We start from the raw sequence: 23,542 nt of genomic DNA on the forward strand, positions 1-23,542 counted from the left end.
TCGGATGCGGGGGACGGTGGCGAGGGCGTGGCCAGTCGATTGAAGTTGGCGTGTGGGAGCGTAGAAGTTGAGGCGGCTGTTGAGGTATCCTGGGCCTTGGTTGTGTAGGGCTTTGTGTGCGTGGGTGAGGAGACGGAAGGTGATTCTCTTGTTGACCGGGAGCCAGTGCAGATCTCTCAGGTGTCCGGAGATGTGGCTGCGACGGGGGATGTCCAGGATGAGTCGTGCTGAGGTGTTCTGAATCCGCTGGAGTCTCTTCTGGAGTTTGGCGGTGGTTCCGGCGTAGAGGGAGTTGCCGTAGTCCAGGCGGCTGGTGACGAGGGCCTGGGTGACCGTCTTCCTGGTATCGGTGGGGATCCACCGGAAGATCTTACGTAGCATGCGCAGGATGTTGAAGAACGACGAGGAGACGGCGTTGACTTGTCTGGTCATGGAGAGGGAGGAGTCCAGGATGAAGCCCAGGTTGGGTGCGCTGCCCAGGGCGGGGGGCCACCAGGAGTCGTCCCAGGCGGAGGGTGAAGATCCCAGGAAGAGGACTTCCGTTTTGTCCGAGTTCAGTTTCAGGCGGCTGTTCATCATCCACTTGGCTACGTCTGTCATCCCTTCGTGTAGGTTGGCTCTGGCGGTGGCGGGGTCGTTGGTGAGGGAGAGGATCAGCTGGGTGTCGTCGGCGTAGGAGATGATGTTGAGGTTGTGTTGGCGTGCGATGGCTGCGAGGGGGCTCATGTAGATGTTGAAGAGGGTTGGGCTGAGCGAGGAGCCTTGAGGAACGCCGCAGATGACTTCGGTGGCTTCTGATCTGAACGGCGGGAGGCGGGCTCTCTGTGTCCTTCCGGCGAGGAACGAGATGATCCATTCCAGTGCCTTCTCCTGGATTCCGACATTGCTGAGGCGCTGCACTAGGGTACGGTGGCAGACAGTGTCGAAGGCCGCGGAGAGATCTAGGAGGATGAGGGCCGCTGTTTCTCCGTTGTCGAGCAGGGCTCGGATGTCATCGGTGGCTGCGATCAGGGCGGTCTCGGTGCTGTGGTTGGCCCGGAAGCCAGACTGCGAGAGGTCGAGGGATCCGTTCGTCTCGAGGAAGGCGGCCAGCTGCTTGTTGACGGTCTTCTCGATGACTTTTGCTGGAAACGGGAGCAGCGAGATGGGGCGGTAGTTTTTGAGGTCAGTGGGGTCGGCTGATGGCTTCTTTAGTAGAGCGCTGAGTTTGGCGTGCTTCCAGCTCTCCGGGAAGGTAGCGGTGTCGAAGGAGGTGTTGATGATGTCCCGCAGGTGGGGTGCGATGACAGCGTCGGCCTTGTTGAAGACGTGGTGAGGGCAGGGGTCGGTCGGAGATCTGGAGTGGATGGAGTTCATCGTGCAGATGGTGTCTTCGGTGCTGATCGGGGTCCAGGTGCGGAGGGTGGTGGTGGGGGCGGTGGTTCAGTCGTGGCGTGCGTCGGTTGAGTGCTGAAGCTGTTGTGTCTATCCGCGATCTTGTTGTGGAAGTAGGAGGCGAGGGAGTTGCAGAGGTCTTGTGAAGGGGTGATGTCGCACACCTTCACCAAACACTATTGTGTTGACGTGCAGGCTAAGCAGTAATCTTTGGTAGGCCAAGCTGTTCTTAAAACACTTTTTCAAACCCCTGTAGCAGATACAGGTGACCACCGCTAGGGAAGACACTGCTATACAGTCAATGCTACAGTATGAATTCCGCAGCTCATATGCCTCGAACGGAAAATGCTACTTACCAGTATGCATCTGTTCTTGGCATGTAGAGCTGCAGAGATTCATACGCCCTCCCGCCTCCCCAGAACCTGTATCTGTTCCAGTATTATCTTAATTAGATACATTCACATGGACATCTCTTTTATTTCTAACTGACTCCATCATTTCCTATCATGACTAAAAACAATCTGAGGATGGAGTCGATGCCCATGCGCAATATTGTCCACGGGAGGAGTCACCTACCTCGTGACTACAAAAGACGTCTTCCAAGACAACAACAAGGTGCAAGCATCCGAGCCCAACACCAGATGGCGATCTATGCAAAGTGTTCTACTCTGCAGCTCTACATGCCAAGTACAGATGCATACTGGCAAGTAGCATTTTCCTTTAGCCTATTATCTCTGCCCACATACTGGTCGAGCACCTTCTGCAGCTCAGCCATTGACCATAAACACCTACCCAACCCCCATCCTAGCTCATGTCCTCTTGTCTCAGGTAACTATCTATCACTGTCCACTGCATGAACTCTGAACCCATTGAGCTGTCAGTACCTTTTGCTGCCCATCAATCATGGCCCCACAGAGTGACTACCACCTTTTCCTGCCTTTGAACTCCTAACATCCTAGAGATGACCAATACCCTGTCCAGCTCCTGACCTTAGAATCTGTTGATCTGTCTAATACATCTACAAGCCAAAACATTGTCTCACTAATAGACCACAAATGCATCTTCCAGTCACTTACCTCTGACCCAGTTGAGTCCGATGCATCTGCGAGTCGTCAACCTCTGATCCCATTCAGTTGTCCAGTGCCTCTTCCAGCCCATGACATGTGACTCTGTTGAGTTGGCCAGTATCTAGCCCATAGACCCTGGTCCCAGAGAACTTCCCAGGACAATTGATTGACAATGACACTTGGCCCACAGCACACTGTCCAATACCTCTTCTACCTCAGTCCAGTACCTCCTCAGCCTTTAACCTCTGACACTACAGATTGGCTCAATAATGTTTGCTTTCATCGCACTCTTCAGTCCCTAAGAACCCTCTCTTGTCCCTCATTATCTCTGACCCCACACACCATTATCTGTGGTCCCTAAAGATGTAACCAACACCTCCTCTAACCCGTGATGCTCAAGTCAACCTAATGAATTCCTTTAACCTGCGCCACGGAGCAGTCCAATATACCGTTGAACTCTTGACCGCCAACTCCATTCAACTGAGGATCTTTTCTAGCCCATAAACTCTGACTCAACAAGACTATTCAATACTTCCTCCACCCCATTGAATCGTACTCTGCCTTTTCCTACACATGATCTCTGACCCTACAGAAGTCTCCAATAGGTGACCTCTGACCTCATTGGGAGGTGTAGTACATATTGTGGCTGATACAACCTGACCCCATGGAGCTCCAAGGGCTGCTATTTCCCTGGTCCATTGACCCTCCATCCTTGTGGAGTGTCCCTTTGAGTCTTTGGCCTTCCCCGCCCATTTCCTTGGTCCAGATGTCACAAAAGCAGATTTGGGGTGTTATCATGAGCATCCATATGTTGCTAGTAGCTCTCCAGGCACCTAACCCTCACTGATTAGTTCATCTCTCTTTCTCAGGCTGTACCAACTGCGCAACAGGGAGAGGATCTCAGTCTCCGCCGCCTCCAAGCTGCTCTCCAACATGATGTGTGAATACCGCGGCATGGGGCTGTCCATGGGTAGCATGATCTGCGGCTGGGACAAGAAGGTGAGTGGAGGGGACAGTTCCATGAAGCACACAGATGCTCTAGGGAGTCTCCTAGGAATAGATTGGAGGCTGTCTGCTGGCTGTGGCACAGTCACCCACTAGATGGGACTCAGGCCCAGTTTTAGTCCTGTCCAGGGATTAGAATCTGATAAGAGAGTTAACAGCTGAGTCAGGTATGAGTTTGCTGTGCTCCATTTGTTGTATTTTTTATTTTTGTAAGGTGTATGCTTACAACAGCTGCTCTTCTGCATTAGATGACACCAACCTAGAACCTTCCAGGGTGTTCATCATGGAGGCTAAAGCCAATCCTTCTTTATCTAAGGTGATCCTTGTGCCGTCTTTTGGAATCTGACAAGAGGCCGGATCATTGAGAAAATAGAGTGTTTTTAAACATGTAAATAGGAGTTCGAGCCATATGAGCTGCAGAATCTACACTTTGCATTGTATCACCACCTGGTGTTGGGCTTGGATGATTGCATGCTGTTGTTGTCTTGGAAGAAGTCTTTGTAGTCACGAGATAGGTGACTCCTCCCTTGAACGATAGTGCGCATGGGCATCGGCTCCATCCTCCTATTGTTTTTTTCCACCACTGGGTTTGGATGAAAATTTTCCGCTCTGGTTCGAAACCTACTTTTCAAGTGCTTCGACGTGTAAAAACTTATTCAAACTTCACCAAACTACTTTCGATATCAATAAACGTCGACTCGATTCCATCAGCTCGATTCCGGTCATCTACGTGGGCCGTTGGGCCTATCCACGCCGTAAGGCCTACACCTCATGGAAAGGACGCCATTCAAAAGATGCCCGAGTGTGGAGCAAAGTTTCCACATAGTGACCATCACGAGGTCTGTAACCTGTGCTTAACGCCAGTTCACGACAAATCCAGCTGTACATCCTGTGCATCCTTTCGATCCAAGAAGACCATTCGAGATCAGAGGGCCCGTCGAAACGACATGCAAAGATCAGCTCCGGAACCAGTGGATATCTTCGACGAAAGGTTCCGCTCGTTCCAGAAGAAGATTCAGACGATCTCCAAATCGTTTCTGAGGCAGACGAATCCGATGACTCCATACCATCGGGTCAGCGCGTGAGTACTACTGCCCCTGCCCCATACCCTGCACCCAAAACAAAGGCAAAGGTCAACACTCCGCCTCCGGGGCACAGTCGCGACTGAAAAAACACTTCGATAGCCCCGCCATCGAGCCCGGCTCCGAAGAAAATACTCAAGCCTTCTGGTAGCTGCTTACCGAGCAAGCCGCACATGCCGATCACACCAGCTCCCTCGGCACCAAAACTGAAAGATGTCCCGGCTCCGAAACCGTCGACTTCTAAAGACAGGACTATAAAGCCAGCGTTTGACGCCTCCAAGCCGACAAGAACAGCTCCTACTCCGAAGCCTGCTTTCAATACCTCGAAGCCCACAAAAACTGCTTCGACTCCGAAGCCAGGACCTTCGGCACTGAAACCTACAAGGCCTGATTCCGATGCGCTCAAGCCCTCGAAACAGCCTTCGGCTCCGAAAACAATACCTTCGGTACCGAGATCTACGCCAAAGGACACAATAACAACTCCTAAGGCTAAAGACAAGCAGCAACCACGCCCAGAACCGAAAAAATCGGCACCGGCAAAGGTTCCGCAAGGAGAAGACCTTTTTCAACCTAATCCTCTACAAAAGAAGATCTACATTGACCCAAAGACAGGTCAGGTATCTCCTATACCACAGAGAAAGGGGAAGTCAGACACAGCACCTACACCTGCAGTGCCTGTCAAGAAGAAGGACTCTGCCACATCTCCTATGCATCCTACTTCTCCTATACCCCCTTCTCCTTCATCTCCTGTTCCTCTTAATATTTCACCTCAAAATTCTCCTGAAAACTCTCCTCCTCATTCTTCACCACATATACCTTCAAATGATGATGAGCACAGCATAGGGGGAGGGGTAGACCCAAATGAGCCGTTTCCCTACCCTATTGATGATCCAGGTTGGGAGTACCCAAACCCACAGGATGTGCCAGATGTTGCTGACCCACATTCTTATCCATCAAAACTTTCTCCCCCAGAAGACAATATTGGTTTTGGGCACTTACTAAATAGGGCTGCCATCTATCATGGGGTCACCATGCATTCAGATGAGGCAGAGGAAGACTTTTTATTAGATACGTTTGAACAATCACAAAAGTCTGTTCAGATTCTGCCCATGATTAAAGGAGTCATCAAACATGCTCCGGAAGTATTTAAAGATCCTGTACGTGCTAGGATTCTAATCCCTAGAATTGAGAAAAAGTATAGGCCTGCTCCTGGGGACTCTGCATACATTAAGGGACAGCTACCCTTGGATTCTCTAGTCGAGTCAAATGCTAGAAAGAGAGCAAACTCACAGACATCAGGTGAAGCACCCCCACCTGACAAAGAATCTAAGGTGATAGATGCTTCAGGCAAAATTTTAGCTGCATGGGCTAGCAATACATGACGTATAGCTAACACACAAGCCCTCCTTGCAAGATATGACAGGGCTCACTATGATCAGTTAGAGACACTACTACAACATCTACCTGACCAATACAAGGCACAAGCAAAGCACCTTATACAAGAAGGTAAGTTAATTTCAAATGCCTCAATCAAGTGCGCACTTGATGTAGCAGACACTGCATCTAGAGCTGTAAACACTAGTGTCCTACTTAGACTATAAACACAACAGTGGTCCCTAGCAAGGAGACAATAATAACCAACATAAATATAGACCCAGTCAGTTCTATATTGTAGAAGACATGCCCAGCCGGACAGAGGTCTTCAAGTTTTATATTTCAATAAACGTTTTGCGAAACAATAATGCACCTTCAACAATTCACTTTCGTGGGGCACAAGCCTGTACCAACCCACGACAATACATAGACACAGACAACATACACAGAAGGGCTTACAAGGCAAAATCAAAAGAGTCTCTGTAAAGTTTCAAAATTAAACAGAGAGATTCCAGTAGGTACCATTACATTCTTTCATGTAGTAAATCATTGTACTGGTATATGGTACACAAGGTCGACGACGTTTCGGACCCCCTTACTAAATGCTGGGGTCCATCATCAGGACAGAACAGTAGTTGCCTTATTAAAATTTGAGCCTCTTTAGCCTAAAGGGAGGAAGGGGAACACAAAATACAATAAGTTGGAGTTTAACCACACACATAGGGTTGGTGACATTGTGTGGTGGTTAATAACCATATTTATCAGGCCAAGTGAATTTTACATTATAGTGTCAGCAAGCACGTGACTGAGTGTTATAAAACTACGTTCACAGTGTCTAGGTGAGTGGCAAATACCCATTTGTGGAGGGTGAAAGATTCGCAATTTTAAGATCAGGTGGGTGACTATGTAGTCAGATTAAAAACGGCGCATTGGTGCCTCAGAATTGTGAGGTGAAGTTTATAAACGGCGCAGTGCAACAATTCAATTGCAGGTAAGGTGAAGGTGAAGTTCTCAGGAACGATCGGCGCAGTGAAATAGTTCAGTTGAAGGTAAAGGTATATAGAGCTTACCAAAAGGCATAAGGTTAAAGAGCTCACAGGCGAGCTTGAGTTAAAAATGATGGGACAGGATCGGTAATAAAGTTAGTCATCGGTATGACTTGGTGAATCTGAAAAATGGAGGGGAAAAAAACAGCAGTTATAAAAGGAACGGCCAACCCTCGGTGCCGGTATTCATAGCAGGGTTTAGGGGCTTACCGGGATTACAAGAATAGTGTGTCAAGGTCCGGGGGCGGGGCGGGCAGATTACCACAATACCGCTTGTACCTATGAAACGTTCGATAAATCAGAACAGGGAAACGAACGCAAGAATTTACACAACGCATGTCTGTTAACGCCTGGCGGCGGCTTACCTTGCGGTCCCGGAGATACTGGGAGCGCAGAGTCGCGCTTAGGTCCTGGATCCAGGGGGTGGCCTGCGGGGGAAGGGAGGGGTAATGGCACGCGTGGCTACGCATTTCAGGATTTAAGCAGGAAGTGCAAACTACCATCTTAAATCAGCCATTCAACCAACAACAATTGTTTGGACCAGAGGTAGACACAGCACTTGAAAAAATGAAGAAAGACACCGATACAGCCAAATCTATGGGAGCTTTGCAATCCACACAGGCTAGAGGCTCCTTTCGTCGCTCCTTCTATAGAGGAGGCTCCAAACAAACTGGGGCAGACAATTCAGCTTCCTTCAAATCCAATACGCAAACATCCTCCAGTAAAGGATATTTTAGAGGAGGCTATAGAGGCAACAGCAATAAAGGAAGAGGTTGAGGTAATAACAATAATCAAACCTCTTCCACCACAAAACAGTGACTTTGTTCTGCTCCCCCAACAGCATTCCACTCCTGTGGTGGGGCAGACTAACACAGCTACTGCCTCGAACTTACAGCTACCCCTCCAGTCATACCACCCAAGCAGCGTCCAATGTCTGCAGAACATCTTACACTGCTCAATTAAGAAGTCCTGTCACTTCTTCATAAAGACGCAATAGAAATAGTTCCTTTACAACATCAAGGAACAGGGGTTTACTCGCAGTATTTTCTAATACCCAAGAAGGACGGGACACTAAGACCAATTCTCGACCTCAGGCCCCTGAATCACTATATACACTCAGATCATTTTCATATGATCACTCTACAACAAGTGCTTCCATTGCTGCAACAAGGCGATTTCCTTGCCACACTAGATCTCAAGGATGCTTACTTCCACATTCCTATACATCCTTCTCACAAGAAGTATCTAAGGTTTGTACTAGAAGGACATCATTATCAATTCAAAGTCCTTCTATTCGGGGTCACAACTGCGCCAAAAGTATTCACAAAGTGCCTAGCAGTAGTAGCAGCACATCTCAGAAGACAACAGATACATGTCTTCCCTTATCTAGACGATTGGCTCATAAAAGCCAAGTCATTCAATCAGTGTGTCCAACACACATCTCAGACAATTCAAACATTGCACCACTTAGGGTTCACAATCAACAACACCAAGTCGCACCTACAGCCCTCTCATGTACACCAATATTTAGGGGCTACAATAAACATGTCTACAGCTCTAGCGTGGTAAACAGACATAATATTGACTACAAAATATCGAATGGACATAATATCGAGTACAAAATATAGTCTGGACAAAATATCGAATGGACAGAATATAGTCATCAAAAATATCGTTTTGAAGGTAAGTAATGTAATATCGAATGTTAAAAATATAGAAAGTTAAAACATCGAAGTATATAATATAGGTTATTAAAATTATCGAATTTTTTATAGTGTTTGTTATGTTATTATATGTGTGAAAAGTGTGTATTTATGTTATAATTAATTTTTTGCGTAATTTAATTCTGTAGCGGGTTGTGGGTTTATAGGGGAATAGGGTGGAAAGAAATTTAATTATAATTAATTAAATATGTAAATGTATATATTGGTAGTCATTTTTAATTAATTGTTAATTCATTTATATTTGGTAATTAATACAATTTTGATTGGCAATTAATTTTAATTAATTGATTAATTGCTAATTATGTTAATTTTACACATTTATTTTCTGTAGCGGGTTGAGGGTTTATAGGGGAATTGGGTGGGAAGTAATTTATTTATAATTAATTAAATATGTAAAAATATTTATTGGTATTTTTTAGAATTCATTGTTAATTAATTTTTTATGGGTAATTAAATTTTAATTGCCAATTAATTTTATTTAATTGATTAATTGCTAATTATGTTAATTTTACTAATTTATTTTCTGTAGTGGGTTGTGAGTTTATAGGGGAATAGGGTGGGAAGTAATTTATTCATAACTAATTAAATAATTCAATTTATTTAATTGTATTTGATTTGAATTAATTGTTAATTAATTTTTAATTGTTATTTAATTAAATGTTAATTTGTAATTAATTTGAATAGGTATCTAATATTAAAAATTAATTGTAATTAGTAATTTTAATTGATTAATTATTATATTATATTAAATTGGTAATTACTTTTAATTAATTTTTTATAGATTTTAATTTCTATTTTTTAAAATAATATGAGAAGTATTTACTTTCCCTACTGTTGCACTCCCTGGAGTGGGAATAGTAATTTTACCCCCTACACTATTCAACGCTTTCCCTACTGTTGCACTCTTTGGAGTGGGAATAGTAATTTTTACCCCTACGCTATCCAACGCTTTCCCTACTGTTGCACCCACTGGATTGGGAATAGTAATTGTTACCTCTACGCTATCCAACGCTTTCCCTACTGTTGCACTCACTGGAGTGGGAATAGTAATTTTTACCCCTACGCTATCTAACGCTTTCCCTACTGTTGCACTCATTGGAGTGGGAATAGTAATTTTTACCCCTACGCTATCCAACGCTTTCCCTACCGTTGCACCCACTGGAGTGGGAATAGTAATTGTTACCTCTACGCTAACCAACGTTTTCCCTACTGTTGCACTCACTGGAGTGGGAATAGTAATTTTTACCCCTACGCTATCCAACGCTTTCCCTACTGTTCCACCCAATGGAGTGGGAATATTAATTTTTACCTCTATGCTATCCGACGCTTTCCCAACTGTTGCACTCTTTGGAGTGGGAATAGTAAATTTTACCCCTACGCTATCCAACGCTTTCCCTACTGTTGCACCCACTGGAGTGGGAATAGTAATTTTTACCACTACGCTATCCAACGCTTTCCCTTCTGTTGCACTCACTGGAGTGGGAATAGTAATATTTACCCTTACGCTATCCAACGCTTTCCCTACTGTTGCACCCACTGGAGTGGGAATAGTAATTTTTACCCCTACACTATCCAATGCTTTCCCTACTGTTGCACTCTTTGGAGTTGGAATAGTAATTTTTACCTCTACGCTATCCAACCCTTTCCCTACTGTTGCACCCACTGGAGTGGGAATAGTCATTTTTACACCTACGCTATCCAACGCTTTCCCTACTGTTGCACTCACTGGAGTGGGAATAGTAATTTTTACCCCTACGCTATCCAACGCTTTCCCTACTGTTGCACTCACTGGAGTGGGAATAGTAATTTTTACCCCTACGCTATCCAACGCTTTCCCTACTGTTGCACTATCTGGAGTGGGAATAGTAATTTTTACCCCTACGCTATCCAACGCTTTCCCTACTGTTGCACTCGCTGGAGTGGGAATAGTAATTTTTACCCCTACGCTATCCAACGCTTTCCCTACCGTTGCACCCACTGGAGTGGGAATAGTAATTGTTACCTCTACGCTAACCAACGTTTTCCCTACTGTTGCACTCACTGGAGTGGGAATAGTAATTTTTACCCCTACGCTATCCAACGCTTTCCCTACTGTTCCACCCACTGGAGTGGGAATATTAATTTTTACCTCTATGCTATCCGACGCTTTCCCAACTGTTGCACTCTTTGGAGTGGGAATAGTAAATTTTACCCCTACGCTATCCAACGCTTTTCCTACTGTTGCACCCACTGGAGTGGGAATAGTAATTTTTACCACTACGCTATCCAACGCTTTCCCTTCTGTTGCACTCACTGGAGTGGGAATAGTAATATTTACCCCTACGCTATCCAACGCTTTCCCTACTGTTGCACCCACTGGAGTGGGAATAGTAATTTTTACCCCTACACTATCCAACGCTTTCCCTACTGTTGCACTCTTTGGAGTTGGAATAGTAATTTTTACCTCTACGCTATCCAACCCTTTCCCTACTGTTGCACCCACTGGAGTGGGAATAGTCATTTTTACACCTACGCTATCCAACGCTTTCCCTACTGTTGCACTCACTGGAGTGTGAATAGTAATTTTTACCCCTACGCTATCCAACGCTTTCCCTACTGTTGCACTCACTGGAGTGGGAATAGTAATTTTTACCCCTACGCTATCCAACGCTTTCCCTACTGTTGCACTCTCTGGAGTGGGAATAGTAATTTTTACACTTCCGCTATCCTACGGTTATAATATTGATTATTATTTAATTATATTATGTTACTATATATATATGTTTTAACAAATATGATTGTAATTTTTTTTTTATAACTTTCATTAATTATTTAATTATTATAAGGTAATTTAAGTATTTTTAAGTATATTTTAGTAATTAATTTTTAATATTAATTTAATTTAACATTGTTTTTAATAAAGTCAATATTTTTATAAACTATATTTTTGTAAACAATATTTTTTACTCAATATTTTTGTACTTACCTGTTTGTACATGCAAAGTCGATATTCTGTCTGTCGATATTTTGTCAACGATATTTTTGATAGTCGATATTATGTCCCTCGATATTATGTCAGTGATCCCTCTAGCGTATCCCAGTCCAGCAAGGATACAGAGCATTCAAGCCTTAGTCACAAAGTTTCAACATCAACACTCTCTTCCAGCCAGAGTGTTCATGAGACTAATAGGCATGATGGCATCCTGCATCTTTATTGTACCATATGCAAGATGCAAATGCGTCCGTTCCAGGAATGTCTAGCACAACAGTGGAACCAGGCTCAAGGACAACTAACAGACCTGGTGTTGGTGGACAGCCGCATACATCGCTCTCTGCAGTGGTGGAACACCAAAATCTTAACGAAAGGGCAGCCGTTCCTCGAACCTGTTCCACAAATAATACTTACAGCAGACGCATCTCTCACTGGATGGGGAGCCCATCTCCTGCATCATACAACTCAAGGGCAATGGACCACTCAACAAAGATTGTTCCATATCAATCACCTAGAGCTACTAGCAATATTCGTAGCGCTCAAAACTTTCCAAGTATAAGTACAGAAGAAGGCTGTCTTAATCCGGACGGACAACATGACAGCCATGTAGTATATACAAAAATAGGGGGGGACACACTCTCTACAACTGTCCCAGCTTGCACAGAACATTTGGAGATGGGCCATTCCACAAAACATATATCTGTTAGCAGAACACCTTCCAGGAGTTCACATTCAGATAGCAGATCTGTTAAGTCGACAGACACAACAGATTCAGGAATGGGAACTACATCCGCAAGTTCTTCAACCATTCTTTCAAATGTGGGGTCATCCAGACATAGATCTGTTCGCCACCCACGAAAACGCAAAATGCCCAACCTTCGCCACCTGGTTTCCACACCCGCCGTCCAAGGGCAATGCGATATGGATGAACTGGTCAGGCAGATTTGCATACGCTTTTCCGCCACTACCACTAATACCACTAATAGTGCGCAAGCTATGACAACAGTCGCTCAAACTGATTTTAGTAGCTCCCACATGGGCACGCCAACCGTGGTATACAACACTGCTAGAACTATCCCTAGTTCCACACCAAAAACTACGTCTGACACCATCCATGCTAACGCAGAACCATGGAGACATCAGACCCAAGCCAACTAAATCTGGCGATCTGGCTCCTGAAGTCTTAGAGTTTGGTTACCTTAACCTACCACCAGACTGTATAAATATCATTAAAGAGGCCAGGAGACCTACTACTAGAGCTTGCTATGCTGCTAAATGGAAAAGATTTGCCATCTAGTGCAACAATAACCAAATTGATCCCCTGGATGCTTCCATCCAGAATATCATCTGCTACCTTCTACATTTACAAAGATGTAACTTGGCATATTCATCTATACGCCTACATCTGGCAGAAACTGCAGCATATCTACAAAACAGACATCTGTCTTTATTTTAGAGTGCCTGCTATTAAAGCATTTAAGGAATGATTAAAAAGAATCATTCCTCCCAGGTTACCACCCTCTTCAGTGTGGAACCTAAACATTGTTCTTACTAGGCTCATGGGACCACCTTTTGAACCTCTACACAAATGTGAACTGCAATTCCTCACATGGAAAACAGCTTTTCTAGTAGCTATTACTTCTCTTAGGAGAGTTAGTGAGATTCAATCTTTCACTATACAAGAACTATTTTTACAATTACACCGTAATAAAGTGGTTCTCCTAAATTCCTTCCAAAAGTCATTACTCTGTTTCATTTAAACCAATCTGTAGAGTTACCAGTGTTTTTCCAAGACCCATACTCTGTAGCAGAAAGAGCTCTACACACCTTAGACGTTAAAAGAGCTCTTCTCTATTATATAGATAGGACCAAATCCTTTCGCAAAACAAAGCAACTGTTTGTATCTTTCTCTCCACCACATAAAGGCAACCCCATCTCTAAAGCTGGAATTGGAAGGTGGATTGTAAAATGTATACAAATATGCTATCAAAAAGCAAAACGTACAGTTTGAGGCATGTGGGCTGCTGAATTCATATCTTGTGCATAGATCGCCGCCTAGTGTTGGGTCCGGATGATTGCACATTGTTGTCCTGGAAGAGTCTTCGAAGTATCACAAGATAGGTGGCTCCTCCCCTGGACTACAGTGCGCATGGGCATCGACTCCATCCTCAGATTGGTTTTTTCCGCCATTGGGTTCGGATGCATATTGGTTCACTCCAGTTCGGAACCGATATATAACTTTATCTTGGCAAAAGGCCTTTAGTTTACCGTCGGTATTGTCTTGCGCTCGGTGACCAGTTCTGTTCCTGCTCAGTTCCCGAGGGGACATTCAGAAGAGCCGCGTGGCTTTTCAGCGCTGAAGGCCCGGTCGACGCCAGAGGCCTTATCGACGAACCATCATGGAACGGAGCCCGTTCAAGAGATGTCCCATGTGCAGCTCGAAATATCCCCACATCGATGTCCACCCGGTGTGCAACAAGTGCCTCTCGCCGGATCACGATGAAGCCAGCTGTATGGCTTGTTCCCGTTTTCGATCCAAGAAGACAATTCGACTCCGGCGCGCTGCGCGCAAGGAAGCCCAGCAGTCGGCACCTGACCCGGTGAACATCTTCGATGCTGGGGATGATGAGGAAGCAGAGCGGGAGGTTCGAGAGAACCTGTCGGATCCCGCATCGGAGATCGACTCCAGCTACGACGCTGATGCTGAGATGCTCGATGTGGAAGACGTTGTCAACGAGGTAGGAGACGACGATGGGGCCTTTGGGGCCATGGAAGATAGCTCAGGAGATGAGCTAAGCCTGAACACTGATACTGGGGCCGAGACACTTCATAAGGCTCAGGTCGAGGGATCGCCACTAGGCCTTACCCAAGATCTTCCACTGAGTTCTACAGCCCGCCTTCGGGCCCGGCTTCGGACATTTTGAAGGAGCAGCACGTTGCAAAATCGAAACCGAAAGAGAAAGCTTCGGTGTCTGCGCAACCCAAAGCACAAGAAGTGAAAGCGAAACCAAAAGTGCGTCTTGCTTTGGTCGGCTCGAAGTCCTCAGAACTATCGGCTCCGACAAAGCATAAAGGTGTTGTTGATCCAAAACAGCCACTAAAAGGCGTCGAGTCGAAGACTGCGGCTCCAAAAGCGCTGGTTAAGGTCGTCGACCCTAAAAAATCGGCACCGAAGACCATCGACGCCGACAAAGGACTAAAAGCTCTGCCGGCTCTCGAGCCTCTGCATCGGCCAGACAAGGCTAAAACTGGTGTATCCCTCGGGTCCACGCCAAGCAGTGGGCCGAAGAGCTCCGTCGAGTCAGCGCAGCCGTCCGCCTCCTTCTCAAAGCAGGTGTCGGAATCGTTGAAGCGAATCAAAGACAAGGCTTCGACGGTCGGGCCAAAGGTTATTCCACCTCTGAAGCCTGCCGATAAACCCCAGAAGACGTCGGCGCCCATCCTCTTCACGCTGCCGCCGAAAGTGGTACCGAAGGCCTTCGTCCCTAAACTGGCCGTCAAGACAGCCAAAACGGGGTCTACGGGGCCGAAGCCCACTACTGTGGTACCGGCCGCGAAGCATAAACTACCCTCGCTTGAAGAGCAACAGAAACAGTTCACCGATGCCGAAACAGGCAGACTTTCGGTTTATAAACGAAAGATCACCCCAGAACATCCCATGGAGTCGTATAGAATCCCCTTAAAAAAGAAAAGGGATTCTGCTACTGCACCCGTACTTGTGGAACATGTGTCTCCGCGTGGCCAGGATGTATGCCCACTTATTCGGATGTAGACACAGGGGCAGGTGACGATGAAGTGTATAACTACCCTGTGGACACTGATCCAGAAGACCATGGTGAACCCTGGGCAGATGCTGCTGACCCGGGGGATCCACACACTGCCCTGGACACTCAGGGGTATGCGGTTAAAACCTCGCCTACTGAGGACTCAGCGGCGTTTAATGCGCTTATTGAAAGGGCAGCCAAAAACCATGATGTCCAGCTCCATGCTGATCCTGTTGAAGTGGATTTTCTCTTTGACACCTTTTCCACCTCGGAGAGAACTGTCAAGACTCTGCCTATGCTGAAGGGTGTCTTGAAACATGCTGGGGAAATATTTAAAGAGCCTACAAGAGCCAGGGTGATTAACCCCAGAATTGACAAAACGTACAAACCGGTGCCTTGGGACCCTACCTACATTAGGGGACAGTTGCCTTTGGACTCTCTCGTTGTTTCCAATGCCCGGAAGAGGGCTAATTCACAAACCACGGGTGATGCTCCTCCCCCTGATAAAGAATCTAAGGTGTTCGAGGCATCAGGGAAAAGGGTAGCGGCTCAAGCGGCCAATATCTGGCGCATTTCAAACACTCAGGCACTTCTAGCCAGGTATGACAGGGCACATTACGACACTCTGGAAACCCTGCTACAACACCTACCAGACGAATATAAAGAGGCAGCAGAGATGCTCATACAAGAAGGGAAGCTCATATCCAATGCTTCTATCAAATGTGCCCTGGACGCAGCAGACACAGCGGCCAGAGCTGTTAACACAAGTGTCATGTTGAGGCGCCATGCCTGGCTCAGAATCTCCGGGTTCAAGCCAGAGATACAGACCACGATTCTAAATCAGCCAGGAAACCCTGATCATTTATTTGGCCCAGAGGTGGACACCACCTTGGAAAAGATCAAGAAGGACACTGAGACTGCAAAGTCTATGGGGGCTCTACAGTCGCAGCAGTTCAGGGGTGCTTCTTTTTGTTGCTCAAGCAATAGAGGTGTTTCCAGAGGCCAGCTGTCCCAGCAAACACAGTACAATAAAGGAGGTGCGCAAACCTAATACGCCAAACAAAGTAGAGGTGGCTATCTTGGGAACAGCACCAAAGGCAGAGGTCGTGGAAACAACAGCTCCCGATCCTCTGCCGCTAACAAACAGTGACGCCTTGTCACTGCCCCCCGACCATACCACACCAGTCGGGGGGAGACTCCAACAGTTCCTGCCGGTCTGGAAATCTATAACCACGGACAGGTGGGTCACAAAGCTTATCCAGTACGGTTATTGTCTGGAGTTAACATCCACTCCCCCCAACATACCCCCAAGGCACCGTCCTATGTCCACAGAGCATTTGCACTTATTGCAGCAGGAGGTACTCGTCATGCTGCAAAAAGGGGCAATCGAGCTCGTGCCGGGGGAAGAAAGAGGCACAGGAGTGTACTCTCTGTACTTCTTAATCCCAAAGAAGGACGGGTCCCTCAGGCCCATACTGAACCTCAGACCCCTAAACCAGTACATTCTATCAGAACACTTTCACATGCTGACACTGCAGCAGGTTCTGCCTTTGCTCAGTCAGGGAGATTTCCTTGCAACATTAGATCTGAAGGATGCATACTTTCATATTCCGCTACACCTGTCACACAGAAAATACCTCAGATTCACCATTCAAAATCAGCATTACCAATTCAAGGTCCTCCCTTTCGGAGTGACAACGGCATCCAGGGTGTTTACAAAGTGCCTGGCGACGGTGGCTGCACACCTACGGAGACAGAACATTCACGTCTACCCTTATCTGGACGACTGGCTTATCCAAGCAAAGTCGGCCCAGCAGTGTGCCGCCCACATGTCCCACACCATTCACCTTCTTCATGATCTGGGATTCTCACTAAATTACCCAAAGTCCCACCTTCAGCCCGCCCACGTACGGCAGTATCTGGGTGCGTCAATAGACACTCTGGCAGCCAAAGCACAGCCAAATTCAGTGAGAATCAACAGCATTCAATTGCTAATACAGAAATTCAGACCGCAACACTCACTTCCGGCAAGAGTGTTCATGCAGTTGATAGGCATGATGGCCTCCTGCATCTTCATAAACCCGCACGCGAGACTACATATGCGTCCGCTTCAGGAGTGCTTAGCACGTCAGTGGAATCAGGCTCACGGGCAGTTAAAAGACCTAGTGTTGGTGACCGGTCGCGCATACAACTCTCTGCATTGGTGGAATCCACAAAACCTTTGCAAGGGCCGACCGTTCCAGGAGCCTGTGCCACAGATTATTCTGACAATGGACGCGTCTCTCCAGGGATGGGGAGCTCATGTACTCCACTACACAGTGCAGGGACTATGGACAACGCAGCAGAAGCATATGCACATCAACCTTCTAGGACTGATGGCTATCTTCTTGGCAATGAAAGCATTCAAAGTACATCTGTGCAGCAAGGTCGTGTTGATCCGGACGGACAACATGACGGCCATGTACTACATTCGGAAGCAGGGAGGTACGCACTCTCCACAGCTGTCTCATCTGGCTCAGAGCATGTGGAAGTGGGCCATTCAGAGGAACATCTTCCTCATGGCGGAACACCTCCCAGGCAAGGACAATCAAATGGCGGACCTGCTCAGCAGATACAGCCACCAAATGCACGAGTGGGAGATACACCCATCAGTACTCCACCCGTACTTCCGGCAGTGGGGTCATCCAGAGATAGACCTATTCGCCACAAAGGAGAACGCAAAATGCCAAAGCTTCGCCGCCAGGTTCCCACACCCACAGTCGCAGGGCAATGCGATATGGATGAACTGGTCAGGCAGATTTACGTACGCTTTTCCCCCAGCACCTCTAATACCGCTGGTGGCACGCAAGCTGAAGCAACACTCGATGACACTCATCCTGGTTGCTCCGACGTGGGCACGCCAACCATGGTACACCACGTTTCTAAAACTATCCGTGGTACCGCATCAAAGGCTGCACCTCACACCCAGGCTTTTGACGCAGAGCCATAGCGACATTCAGCACCCAGATCCGCAACAGCTCAACCTGGCGATCTGGCTCCTGAGGTCTTCGAATTTGGCTACCTCAACTTGCCTCCCGACTGTATGGATATCATAAGAGAGGCAAGGAAGCCCACCACCAGAGCATGCTATGCGGTGAAATGAAAGCGGTTTGTCATTTACTGTGCAGACCATAACATCAACCCGCTTGACACATCTACTCAGAACATCATTTGTTACCTGTTACATCTATACAAATGCAATCTGGCCTATGCTTCCATTCGGATACATTTGTCCGCAATAGCAGCTTATCTCCAAAGTAGGCAGCATCTCTCACTCTTCAGAGTGCTTGCCATTAAAGCTTTTCTGGAGGGACTCAAACGAGTTATTCCTCCCCGGACCCCACCAGCTCCTGAATGGAACCTAAATGTGGTCCTCACAAGGCTCATGGGTCCACCTTTTGAGCCTCTGCACTCCTGCGAGATTCAGTTCTTGACGTGGAAGGTGGCTTTCCTGATAGCGATCACATCACTGAGACGCGTTAGTGAACTCCAGGCACTAACTATCCAAGAGCCATTCATTCAAATTCACTCCAACAGGGTGGTACTACGCACTAACCCTAAGTTTCTTCCTAAAGTGGTTTCGCAGTTCCATATCAATCAGACTATAGAACTGCCCGTGTTCTTCCAAAATCCTGAGTCATTGGCGGAGAGAATGCTCCACACACTAGACGTCAAAAGAGCACTAATGTACTACATTGATAGGACCAAAGATTTTCAAAAAACAAAACAACTGTTTGTTGCCTTTTCTCCACAACACAAAGGCAATCCCATTTCCAAAGCAGGTATAGCCAGGTGGATCGTTAAGTGCATTCAGATTTGCTATCAGAAAGCCAAGCGCACATTAACGGTCCCACCGCGGGCCCACTCTACGCGAAAGTTGGGGGCCTCCATGGCTTTCCTAGAAAATATTCCCTTAGAAGACATATGTAGAGCAGCCACATGGTCTACTACACACACATTTACTAAGCACTGCTGTGTAGACGTGCACTCCAAACAGCAGGCAGCTGTAGGGCAGGCTGTTCTAAAGACACTTTTTCAAACTGCTGCAGCTGGCACAGGCGGCCGCCGCTAATGGAGGGACTGCTATGTATTCTATGCACAAGATATGAATTCAGCAGCCCACATGCCTCGAACCGAATATGCTACTTACCAGTATGCATCTGTTCTTGGCATGTAGGGCTGCTGACATTCATATCGCCCGCCCTCCTCCCCGGCGCCTGTAGCGGCTGCAGCACTTGTAACTACTCTTAGTATGGTCATCACTCACGGTGTTACACTCCATCTTGCCACAATGGCGAAAACAATCTGAGGATGGAGTCGATGCCCATGCGCACTGTAGTCCAGGGGAGGAGCCACCTATCTCGTGATACTTTGAAGACTCTTCCAGGACAACAATGTGCAATCATCCGGACCCAACACTAGGCGGCGATCTATGCACAAGATATGAATGTCAGCAGCCCTACATGCCAAGAACAGATGCATACTGGTAAGTAGCATATTCGTTAACAGTTCCTCCTAGAGCGCACTGTATACGCAAACTACGAGCCTCTATGGCTTTCTTAGGGAACATTCCCCTAGAAGAAACCTGCAAGGCAGCAACATGGTCTACGACACACAACTTCACTAAACACTATTGTGTTGATGTGCAAGCCAAGCAGCAAGCTGCAGTAGGCCAATCTGTCCTAAAAACTCTGTTTCAAACTACTGCAAATGATACAGGTGACCACTGCTGCACAACTGATGCAAAGTGTAGAATCTGCAGCTCATATGCTCGAACGGAAAATGCTACTTACCAGTATGCATCTGTTCTTGGCATGTAGAGCTGCAGATTTCTACACGCCCTCCCGCCTCCCCGGGACCTGTATCTGTTCCAGTTTCATCTTAATTAGATATACACATGGACATCCTTTCTTTATTTCTACTAACTCCATCATTTCCCATCATGGCGAAAAACAATCTAAGGATGGAGTCGATGCCCATGCGCACTATCGTCCAAGGGAGGAGTCACCTATCTTGTGACTACAAAGACTTCTTCCAAGACGACAACAACATGCAATCATCCGAGCCCAACACCAGGTGGCGATCTAATGCTAAGTGTATGACTCTGCAGCTCTACATGCCAAGAACAGATGCATACTGGTAAGTAGCATTTTCCTTACTGGTGTTGGAGCCTTGTTTTAACTTCCTGCTCACAATCCAGTTAAATATTTAGGAGCTGGACTGACCACGTCCTGCCAGTAAAACAGTAAATGGCACAGCAGCCCCTCCCCCCTTAGTAATTTACTACAGCAAGAATGACGTCCACGCCGGTGAGAGACCTTCTGTATTATACTGGGAGAGCCGTCAGTCACTGGACAGTGTCTGTGGCTGGTATGCTTGTTTATTACTACTGTCCTAGGTCCAGAATACTATTACACTCCGAAGGGAAAACCATATACAATACTTCAAAAGGGTAAGAAATATCATCATCTGCCTGAAAACGCAGAGAAATACAAGAACACACCGTGTGGTGTCCTCTTCATAGGGATAATTTACAGAAAAGCTAACAATGGATCACTAAGAAGGACCCAAAGAGTTTCTGGAAGTATTCAAACCTATCTATTTTATATGTTCAAAAAACTACATCCATAAAAATATTGTGTGCTAAATATTTCAATCTTTCATTAATATATAGCTTTTGAACCATTAAAAATAAATTGACATGGTTTTTGACCTCTACATTTCTATAATGTAATTCTCCAATAGCCCCTTCATATCTTTATGTTGCAGCTCATAATCTTCCCTGGGCAGATAAATTGGTGAAAGGCTGATTTTTTTGTCAGAATGTGTAATTCCTTCCCATTAGCTTTTGTGTAATCACATTTTATTATTCTAGTCCTTTCAAATTTTGTCCTCCAAATGTTGATGGCACGTCTTCGCTTCTAATTGATTCACTGGGCCTCATCAGGATGAGAAAGAGACTGAAAAAGGTAGAATAGAGGGAAATTTGCAACCTTAAATTGATACAAATGTATAGCACCCTACATATTGGGGGCCTCTGATTTAGTGGTTTTCTAGTCACATTCGCCACCACCTGCCTACACCACTCTCTTGAAGTAGATGTGCCCACTCTTGTGACAGCCTCAGACATTAGCGTTCAGTTGCGGCTTGACATAGATGAGCCTTGGTGAGAGGAGCCCGTACACATATATTACAAAAACGAAAGCCTTGAACACACACTTAAAAAGTTGGAGGTGCTTATTTAGCAGCTTTTTTAGATCAATTCTAAACAAAATAAGAAATGTGTTTAAAAAGGTTAGTGGTTAATGCTGGTTATTTGGATTAGTCATGTGCTCTCAAGAAAAATTACATTCCTTTATTTTGGTTTCTGTCTGATATGTCAATACCAGTTAGGTTTAGTCATTAGTGAGGGCTGTGTGGTTTCAGGTGAATGGTTGGGGAGATAGATAGGCTGGCAGAAATTAGGTAATGTTAGATTACAGGGATACGGAGAGGGTATGATCTGTGAAATTAGGTATCAGCCAGTTTCGAATCACAGTATGAAGGATTGAGGCAGGCAGGTATGAAACTTAGAGGAGACTATACTCAGAAATAGAAGGTAAGCAGAGGAAGGTAAGAAGACGGTCGCTCTGAAGAAAGAAAGTGAATGGGTGTTAGACCTGTCATCCTTAGGGGGGTCTTCCCCCATACATTTTGCCTGCTTAACTCCTACTTTAGCTGACTCTTTTTGTTGGCTTTAGGGCTCTGAGCACTTTGTCACTGCTGACCAGTGCTAAAGTGCATGTGCTTCTCCCCTAAACATGGTTACATTGGTGTATACACAATTGACATATTTAGTTTACTTGTAAGTCCCTGTAAAGTGATATACCACATACCAAATTAAATGCTACTAGGGGGCCTGCAGCACTGATTGTGCCACCCACACACGTCGCCACTCTCACACCTGTCTCAGGCTTGCCATTGCAGGTCCTGTGAGTGTAGTTTATAGCCTTTATCCTTGACATTTAAAACTACTTACCAAGCCTTACACTCCCCTTTTATTACACTTAAGTCAGCCCTAAGGTAGACCTAGGTAGCCTATAGGGCAGGGTGCTGTATACGGTGTACCCATCAACCAGGCTGAGATTTGGGTAAGTAAGAATACAAAAACAACAGTATCTCAATTGGCATTATTTGTAAGGCTAGTAAATAAGCATGCATGCGCCATTGCAGGTCAAGAACATAGGGAGACTCGTGGTTTAGTTATATGTGCCAAAGGCATCATATATTGAATAAAGGAACAAAGAGGCATAAAGGGATACAGAGTAATTGAAAACAGTTGTTACAGCATTGTGGGAAATTAATACATGCAAAACCCGAGAGAATATGTGCACACAAGTGCTCATGACACAGGAAGCGGACGGCGCAGGTGACAAGTGGACAGCGATAAATGGCACAAGTGAAAAAGTGACAATAATTTATAAGTAACTTGAGTTTCACAAAAGGGTAATGACATAAATAGATACAGATTCAAAGTGTTCTAGTGAACCAGGGTAAGGTGCGCCACAAATTGCGCTGAGATGTCGACGATGTTTCAATCCGATTGGTTTAGGATCATCAGCAGGACCCGATTGCTGAATGAAAGGTGCTGTTCGCGATGAATTGCAGGGATGGACAAGAAGGGTAGCGGGGGCAGCCAAAGAAGGAAAGCAAATTGCAGGATGTTGTTAATCAGAGGATTTGATCTTGTGTAGTGAGCCCCGTAGGGTCTTGTGGACAAAGGAGGAGTTGGCTCACCGGAGACCAAGGGAGAGGCTGGTTCGGAGGCGGAGCCCCGATCCACAGGTCAGAGGGATTGGCGAGCTGGTCGGCAGCGTTGCCGACCCAGGCACCATTCCAGAGCCACCCTTCTGGACTGCTGCTCTAGAACTGCTTTTCTGCTCTGGTGTGCTTGCTGCATGTTGCCAGCTGATTGCTACACTCTGCCCTGCTGAGGAAAAAGACTGGGCCCATCTCACTTGAACCACAAGTGACTCCAATGGCTTGCTGGTGTGCCCCTGTTCTGAAATTTCAGGGCTATCAAAGACTTCCTACAACCCTGCAACAGCACCTGTATT

The 23,542-nt window shown here is 46.2% G+C and overlaps 1 protein-coding gene across 1 annotated transcript in view; it reads left to right on the forward strand.

Moving 5' to 3' along the window:
- LOC147663551 (proteasome subunit beta type-8-like) overlaps positions 1 to 23,542 on the forward strand; it is a 215,056-nt gene that overhangs the window by 125,332 nt on the left and 66,182 nt on the right. Inside the window, exon 4 of the mRNA XM_086950364.1 lies at positions 3,311 to 3,440. Within this exon, the coding sequence (XP_086806490.1) occupies positions 3,311 to 3,440 (130 nt within the window). The remainder of the gene's footprint in view (positions 1 to 3,310; positions 3,441 to 23,542) is intronic.

This window comes from Lissotriton vulgaris, unplaced genomic scaffold (genome assembly GCF_964263255.1).
Source record: "Lissotriton vulgaris unplaced genomic scaffold, aLisVul1.2 SCAFFOLD_628, whole genome shotgun sequence".
NCBI lineage: Eukaryota > Metazoa > Chordata > Amphibia > Caudata > Salamandridae > Lissotriton > Lissotriton vulgaris.